The 8,706-nt window shown below is 41.1% G+C and overlaps 1 protein-coding gene across 1 annotated transcript; it reads left to right on the top strand.

Annotated features, from left to right (window-relative positions):
- The first annotated feature begins 4,094 nt into the window (after window positions 1–4,094).
- On the top strand, window positions 4,095–8,417 carry CCDC201 (coiled-coil domain containing 201). Its single transcript, XM_069859964.1, has 3 exons — window positions 4,095–4,227; window positions 6,858–7,423; window positions 8,331–8,417. Exons 1-3 carry the CDS (start codon window positions 4,095–4,097, stop codon window positions 8,415–8,417), a joined length of 786 nt encoding a protein of 261 aa, XP_069716065.1.
- Window positions 8,418–8,706: the final 289 nt, after the last annotated feature.

Here is an 8,706-nt window from a genome sequence, read left to right as displayed (position 1 = left end):
GCTGGGCTTTATCCCCTGGTTGTCCTGCACATGCCTGGTAAGCACACTCAAGACGGCCTGCTTCATAATCTTCTTTGGCACTGAGGTCAGGCAGACAGACCTGTAGTTCCCCGATTCCTCCTTTTGGAACTTCTTGTAGATGGGCACCACACCCGCAAGACTCCAGTCATCTGGGACCTCCCCTGTTATCCAGGACTGCTAATAAATGATGGATAGTGTCTTGCAAGCCCCTCCAACATCTCCCTCAGTACTTTTGGGCGGATTCCATCTGGCCCCATATACTTGTGTCCAGGTTGTGTAGTACATCATTAATTGTGATGAGGGGTTTATTCTGCTCTCCGTCCCTGTCTTCCAGCTCAGAGAGCTGAATACCCTGGAGATAACTGGTCTGACTGAGGCAATGAAGGCATTAAATACCTAAGCTTTTTCCTCATGCTTGGTGGTAATGTTCTCCCCCACATCCCATAAAGGCTGGACATTCTCTCTGGCTCTCTTATATTTGTTAATATATTTGTAAAAACATTTTTTATCTCTTACAACAGTGGCCAGATTGAGTTCTAGCTGGGCTTTTCCTTTCTAATTTTGTTTCTGAATAACCTAACGAGATCTCTGTACTCTTCTTGAGTTTCCTGTCCCTGCTTCCAGAAGTGGCAAGCTCTCCTTTTTATCCTGAGTCCCAACCAAAGCTCCCTGGTCAGTCAGGCCCATCATCTTCCCCGTGAGTTTATCTTTTGAACCCCTTGAGGTTCCTTCCAAACTGAACTGTATAATAAAGATGAATAAACACAGAAATAGTATATCTCTTTTTTCATAGTGTAATTTTGGACACTGCTATATACCCTCCCTTGAGACACAGTTTTACAATGTCAGACTCTTAGAATTCTTGGATTTTGTACTACAGTGGACACACTGTTTTACTAAAGGTGCTACACCTCAGGTATTCTAATATCTTTCACTGTTGCTAATAGTTAAAATGGTTTCTGGTGTAGCCGATTGACTCAGGTCCTCAATATGCTTATATAAGTCTACTACCAATATTACACTGGACTTAATCCATGCTGAAGCCAGAACGTATTTGCAGATCACACTCGTTTTTTTTATTTTTTCTGTAATTACTGTATTCTGGTTTCACAGCCCAAATTAAGTTGATTCACCTATAACTATCTCAGGCTTTTAATTTGTGGTCACAAATACAGGGGAAATGTCTCTGCATGTGTGAGAAGAAGGTGAAGAGTTTCAATAAGTTTCCAATTTCTGTTGTGCCAAGGCCACAGAAGCCACTTTCTATAGGGACATTTTTGCCTGCTAAAAGCAATGCTTTAGATGTGATGATACCTATGAAGTCGACTGCTTTTCTTCAAGACTAGTGACTTTTCTCCAAAAATAAGCTGTTTGCTAGGTCCGTTTGTTCTGAGGTCTGAGCCCTCTCCTTTTAAGGGACACGAGATTGTTCTCCCTGTAAGTATGATTGTTTCCTGGAGTGGATTAATGCCCCTTGAAGTCACTGGTGGAAGTCCTGTGGTTTGAAAGATGTATTGTGGATCCAGTAGGTAGTAGATGGCCCAAACATCCCTAATGCAAGGGGAATATAAGGCAAGCAGCTTTCCCTGAAACCAGAGTAGATTCATATACTGGAACAAGTATCAGTACTAGAACCTCACGAACTTATCCTTCCTCTCCTTTTTTTCCTGAATCATATAATCACCAGGTTGGAAAACACCTCTTGGATCATTGAGTCCAACCATTCCTATCTGCCACTAAACCATGTGCCTGAGCACCTCATCCACACATCTTTTAAATACCTCCAGGGATGGGGACTCAACCACCTCCATGGGCAGCCTGTTCCAGTGCTAAATAACCCTTTCTGTGAAGAAATTTCTTTCTGATATCTAGTCTGAACCTCCCTCTTGTCCTGTCTCCTGTCCCTTGGGAGAAGAGGCCAGCTCTCTCTCCTCTCTACAACCTCCTTTCAGGTAGTTGTAGAGAGCAATCAGGTCTCCCCTCAGCCTCCTCTTCTCCAGGCTAAACAACACTAGTTCCCTCAGCCACTCCTGGTAAGACTTATTCTCCAGCCCCTTCACCAGCTTCATTGCTCTCCTCTGGACACACTCCAGAGCCTCAACATCCTTTTTGTAGTGAGGTGTCCCGAAATGAACGCAGTATTCAAGGTGCAGTCTCACCAGTGCTGAATATATACAGGGGCAGAATAACCTTGGACCTGCTGGCCATGCTGTTTCTGTTACAAGCCAAGATGCCATTGGCCTTCTTGGCCACCTGGGCTGGCTAATGCTGGCTCACGTTCTTCTGGCTATCCATCAACACCCCCAGGTCCTTCTCCTCTAGGCAGCTTTCTAGTCACTCTACCCCTAGTCTGTAGCACTGCACAGGGTTGTTGTGCCCCAAGTACAGGACCTGGCATTTGAACTTGTTGAACCTCATGCCTTTGGTCTCAGCCCAGCAATCCAGCCTGTTCAGATCCCTTTGCAGAGCCTCCCTGCCCTCCAGCAGATCCACACTACCTCCCAGCTTAGTATTGTCTGCAAACTTACTAAGGGTGCACTCAATGCCTTCATCCAGGTCATTGATAAAGGTGTTGAACCGGACTGGACCAAGCACTGAGCTTGCATCGGTCTGTCACTGGGAGAGGTGATACTGTGGCCCACTTACACAGCAGGACAGGGCAAACATTGCAACATTATGTCAAGACATCACTCTCCACTCTGTGCTATATAAGGAACTGGCTTGCCAAGCTCTGCAAGGTATGGTAAAGCTGACCTGGTGGGTTTACTCAGCAAGCCACAAGGCCACTACTTTGAAAACTAACTACTAATATTCAAAATAAGGTAAAGGGCTGGTCTAGCCTCTTGCATGTTTATTAAGGACTGAATTTTTTATATATTTTTTTTTTTGTCCAGCCACAAATATCTCAAAATAGTTTTTGTTTAGTTTTCAAAATATTCCTGTAGGAACCTCTCCTGGGAATTTAGGAAATAAATAGCTGATTCTGGACAGACTATTTATTTCCAGGATGTTTACTTGTGCAATCCATGTGATTGTAAAGTGCCTCCATTTCTCAAGCTCTCTTTCAGTTCCTTAGGGGCACATAATTTAAACCTAGCAGCCTTCCCTATGTACTGACAAACTGTTATTCCTAAATATTGAACCAGTAGCTCCAGCTCTATTCATAGTGCAATTAGTACTGTGTCAAGAGACAGTGGTTTATGATTAGGTTTGAAATGCTCAGACTCCCTGGAACCACAAGTTAAAATCCCAGCAAGATCAGCCCTTTGCCCCTCTGTCTACGCTACATGCACTCTACAACCTCAGGTCACCCACATAAAGCTCTGATCAGCCTGTCTGATCAACTTATGTTTTAAAGGTCCACAGGCCATGCTTTGTCAGAAAGGGCTACCCTAGTATTTCTGCACATGCTCCCTCACACCTGTGCTTGCTCTATACTGTTGTGATAGCAGCTGTTTACTGCCATCCACCACAGAGCTGACTTGCAATTCAGCAGAGCTGGTGCAGTCCAGCTGCTTTTCTCTGGTGACAAAAATTATGATCGTCCATTTGAACAATACCATTTCAAATTAGCACAATTCTCATCTAAAAGCTGGTATTTTGAGACCATTCACTTCAAGACAAAATACTTCCATTTCCAAAGTTGTTAGCTGCAAACACTGTGAAATTCAGACTGTGGGAAAATCTTCAGTTTATTCTTGCTACCTAAAAGAAGAACTTTTTCATGACAGATATAACATTTGTTTTCTCATTTATATTTTGGGCAAGAGAAGCAGTGAGAAAAGAAATTTTTACTGGGTGCAGATATACTCCATAAACATCCATATGTCCATCAACATACATCCATCTTGTGACAGACCCTCAATGTGCCTTAAGCAGCCATATGAAGCCACTTAACTGCTAGTTGTCTTTTTGTGATTGAGATAAGCAGCAAGCAGCAGAGATTAAATAGCAATAAACATAGCACATAGACAAGTTGAGTAGCCTATTTGCCTATGATTAATTCATCCTAGATTTCTATTTAGTAGTTTATTCAGTTATCAGCACAGCTGAAACTCATAAAAATAAGCTAAATGTATGATTTAGGGAGGCTCTATAGCAAAGTAGGTTGGGAGGCTAGCAGGGCTATAAGGAGTGAAGTAGCAGCTGAAGCCAGATCATCTGAGAAGCAGAGAAAAACAGTGGAGAAAACTCTTGGTGGGTCTGGTAAGGCTGGGGGGGTGTTTTGGTTTGGTTTTTTTTTTTTACTCTTTCTCCTTCTTGAATTGCTTCAAGATGTGTTCTCCATGGTAGACTCTGATGTTCTTAAATGTTCTTATTTTCCTCCATTGTCTTTAGATTTCTCCTGTCCTTCATCTATAATGGTGTTATTAAAATGGCTGTGCAGAAAGTTTATTGTTTGTATATATGTATCTCTAAAGCATAGAAATGTGTGAAAAAAAGTTTTTCTCAGAAGATTTGATTGAAAATATTCTCTTAAAACCTACATTTAAATAAATTTTAATTGCCCATGTAAATTTTAACTAGTAAAGGTAAAGCATTAAATTATATAGCTAGGATGGACTTGGCATAGGGTGGGGGCTGCTAACTCCTTCTTATTTTTTCTCTAAGTTTAATCATGCAAATTTGTTGCTAGTAAACCTCTATTATAAAAACTGAGGGAAGTCAATCTGCAGATGAAGTGTTCTATAAGCAGCTGGAAGAAGTCTCACAATTGCTAGCCCTTGCCCTAGGGGAAGACTTCAGCCTATCAGATGTATGCTGGAAATGCAGTTCAGCAGAAAGGAAACAGTCTAGAAGGTTCCTGGAGTGTGTGAAATAACTTCCTAAAACAGCTGGTGAGTGAGCCTACCAGGGAAGGTGCCTCACCTGAGCTGCTGTTTACAAGCAGAGAATGACTGGTGGGGCATGTGGTAGTCAGAGGCCTTAGGAGTCTTAGTAACTGTGAAATGATGGAGTTCTAGATTCTTAGTGAAGTGATGAACAGAGCCAGCAAAACCACTGCCATGGACTTCTGGAGGGCAGACTATGGCCTGTTTATGGAACTGGTCAACAGAGTCCCTTGAGAGGCAGTCCTGAAGGGTAAAGGAGCCCAAGTCTTATGAGGAGCAGGTGAGGGAACTGGGGTTTTTTAGTCTGGCGAGGCAAAGTCTGAGGGGAGACCTCATCATTCTCTAAATCTGAAAGGAGTTTGTAGTGAGGTGTGTGTTGGCTTTTTTCTCTGAAGTAACCTGTGATATAGATCAGAGGAAATGGCCTCAAGTTGTGCTAGAGGAGGTTTAGACTGGATATTGGGGGAAAATTCTTCACTGAAAGGATTATCAAGCATTGGAAAAGGCTGCCCAGGGAAGTGGTGGAGTCACCATCCCTGGAGGTCTTCAAAACGATGTGAAAATAGAGTGCTCATGAATGTGGTGGACTTGGCAGTGTTGGGTTTACAGCTGGACTTGATGATCTTGGAGGTTTACTAACCTGAATGAGTCTGAATCTAAACAATTACATGATTCTATGGCTGAACAAGAAAGGAAAAACATGGTGTCTCTAGGCTGAGTGCTGCTTATAAAGTGTCACACAAGCTAGCATTGCTGAGAAGTGAGAGGAGAAATAGGTATTCAAATAAAATCTGGCTTTCTTCCTCTGCCCCATCCTTCTTCCAAGGAGAGAGAGAGAAGAGGAAAAATAAAACAGCCCAAAACAGAAAACATGATTCAAGAGAACTCCCTACCTCTTGTCCCCTGTTCTTTAGGAACAGAGTGATGTCAAACACTGCTAAACTCAGACCCTACACATGTACAAAACACTTACAAGGAATGGAGAACTGATGCATTTTACTCAGTAAGCATATCTCCCTGTCCTCCTGTGTCTTTCTTCATTGCCTTGTTGCTATATGCCCTGCCCATGCCCACCCCAAGCCAAACCTTTGATCTAGAAGGCTCAGAATATGGGCACTTAAAACATATTTTCCTCTTGATGAGCTTCATGTAATCCACCTGCATGAAGTATCCAAACTGCCTCATGAAAGTAAAGAGCTCTACAGTTACTAGAAGTACTTAACTGCTCACCTAATTAAGACAATTATCTGAAATATTAAACTGGATATGTTTGTCCTAGGCTTCTCAAAGTGTAAGAAGTCAACTTCCTTTTAGTTGGAAGTTGGCAAATGGCTAGGGGCAAAGCTACGAACAATCATCCTTGCCGCTGTTGTATAGTCAATTGAAAAGGGACTTGCACAGAATGTAATTTTTTTTAAGGTCATCTGAAGTAGTAAGCTAATTGTCAAGTAGGAGGGAATGAGAGGTTTGTGAGCCCTCACTTAAGCAAACAAAGAGAACCAAAATGTCAAGTGGAGTAAGAGTTGATTGCTTGAATCCAGAACTCTGCACATATCTCTAGAGCACTTGCACTTTTGCTACCTTATGATAATCATATTGGCATGTAACAGTTTTCATCTACCTACCCAGTGTTAGCAGCAGTGACCCAAAGAGTGTGTTCTTTGTATACTCTGAAAGAGAAAATGGTGTCTTAGTGACATTGCAGTTAATGAGATCTTTAAACAAAATAATAATTAAAAAAATCCAGCATATGTGGACCTCCATGTGCAGATGGCTAGAACTAGTAAGTGTTGTATGTGTGACAAGCTGTCTTCTCATGTTCTGTTCAACATGGCTATTCCAAACCCTTGAATATTGATCTATAGAAAGGATAAATTCCTTGTAAAAACAGAATCCAGACACAAATCCAGGAACACTTTGGATTTGTTTTTACAGCTGAACACCTTACAGAGCTCTTCTCATTATGGGAGTAATGACAAAATTTTCTCTTCTTATTTTCTTAAGGTAATAAACCTGACTTCAAGATGCTGGAAGAAGATTCTTTTCTGAATGTTAAAAGATCTCTGAAAAAGAGAATGGTGAAACACAGCACTCCTGTGGACTCAATGCTTTCAAGAACAACGCCATCTCTTACAGATCTGTTCAATCAGTCAATCAAGGACCAAGATGCCAGTAAGAAGTTTTATGGATCTCCAGTTCCAGATTCATATTTAAGCAGATCATTTGCTCAAGTATCATCAGTACATGTTGAAGCATACATCCCTCATATGTCCCCAAGAAGGCTTTCTACAGTATTTGACTCACAAGAAGTAAACAGAGAGACAAGCCAAAGCTCTCGGGCTGTATTTTCTAGAAGGCGGCTTTCCACAGTGCTGGCCTCTGATGAATCTAATGAAGAGACAAGTGGCAAGGTTGTTCCAAATTCGGAAACTCAAGCTCCTACCAAAACATCTGAGGAGGCTGCAGTAACTCCCATGAGTGGACCTTCATGGCTTTTTACTGGAATACCAGGAATAAAAGATCCATTGATAGTAAAAACCAGGAAGAAGAAAACTGATAAAGCTCTTGTGGTAACTGCTTTCCCTTAGTCATGAAATAGCTAAGCTACACGATGTCCTACCTGTGCTGAATATATACAGTTCTTTCTAGTAATATGGGAGTATTTTAGTTGTGGAAATGTTCCATAATTTACCAGTGAGAACATATACTTATAAATTAGGTCATAACTGTCTAGACTCTGTGGTATCATTCCTAATCACAGAATAGATGGGAATGTAGTCTTCCAAACTGGTACTGCTTCAGCTTGTGAACTTTTATGCTTAGTGCAAAAGTACAGTTTAAGATATCTTTCTATAGGAGAAATGTAAGAATGGGAATAAATCATTGATTTAAATTCTCGAGCTTCTTTTAATGTTGGCAAGTTAAGTAGAATGGGACAAATCTACTACTTTCCTAGTTTAATCCGAATTGTAGTGATTTATAGAAGAATGCCAGTGATGGCAAATGGTGTCTTGCGTGTAGGTTTCAATTAGTGTAGGCTTTCTTGAGGAAAGCTTAGATTAATAGATCATATGCAGACCTTGCTCTTCTGCTCTGTGGAGTATGAGAACTCAATTTCTTAGAACTGTGATAACTGGCAAGGGGCCTTTGGAAATGCTACAGAAAGGATAGGGAGGCAGCAGAGGTAGACTATGAAAGGCTGTCATGTCAGTTTGAAGCTACCAAATTTTGTTATGGTTTGGGTTTTCTCCTCTACTGTGCTGTTCATGTGTATGTTGGTAACTTGGAAAATCTTGCTCACTCGGAGAGTAAAGGCTTCTTAACTTAAAACAAATGGAAACCTTCAGCCAAAATCCAGTTGTGTTCATAATGCCTTTGTTTGTTTTGTGTTTGTGTGGTATTTTGTCTTTTTTTTTTAAGCAGTTGATATCTGAATGGATTAGGTTGACTAAACAAATATTTTCTTTTCTATAACAGAGAAAGAAAGAAAGAGAATGGGTGCTTCGACAACTTAAAAACATTGAGGAAGCAACAAAACATGAACTGACAATTGAAGAAGCTTGATTTGAACTATTTATGCAATTAGTACTATCACATCCTTCTTATGGGAATTGCTAGTTTCAATAAAATGTGCATCTACTATAGTGCCAGTTAGACCTCCTCTTCCCTTCCAAAATGTTCTTTGTTTCAATTTTTTTATTCAATTTCTTTCTGCCTCCTAAATCTAGGAGGAGTTGGGTACAGATGAAGAAGTGCCTCCACGTGAAAATCAATGTTTAGTTTATAATCGTTGATGGCCTAGAACAAAGAAAGGAGGGGAACTCTGTGAAGGAATCGTTCTTCATCCTGCCAC

The sequence above is a fragment of the Phaenicophaeus curvirostris genome, chromosome 6 (assembly GCF_032191515.1).
Source record: "Phaenicophaeus curvirostris isolate KB17595 chromosome 6, BPBGC_Pcur_1.0, whole genome shotgun sequence".
Lineage (NCBI taxonomy): Eukaryota > Metazoa > Chordata > Aves > Cuculiformes > Cuculidae > Phaenicophaeus > Phaenicophaeus curvirostris.
Note: the sequence above shows the minus strand (reverse complement) of the source record. Positions and strands in the feature narration are given on the sequence as shown.

Coding starts and splice junctions, on each gene's coding strand:
- CCDC201 (XM_069859964.1), top strand. CDS start 4,095: ATGTATGATTTAGGGAGGCTCTATAGCAAAGTAGGTTGGGAGGCTAGC. Junction 4,228..6,857: donor GAAAACTCTTGGTGGGTCTG/GTAAGGCTGGGG, acceptor TATTTTCTTAAG/GTAATAAACCTGACTTCAAG. Junction 7,424..8,330: donor AAACTGATAAAGCTCTTGTG/GTAACTGCTTTC, acceptor TTTCTATAACAG/AGAAAGAAAGAAAGAGAATG.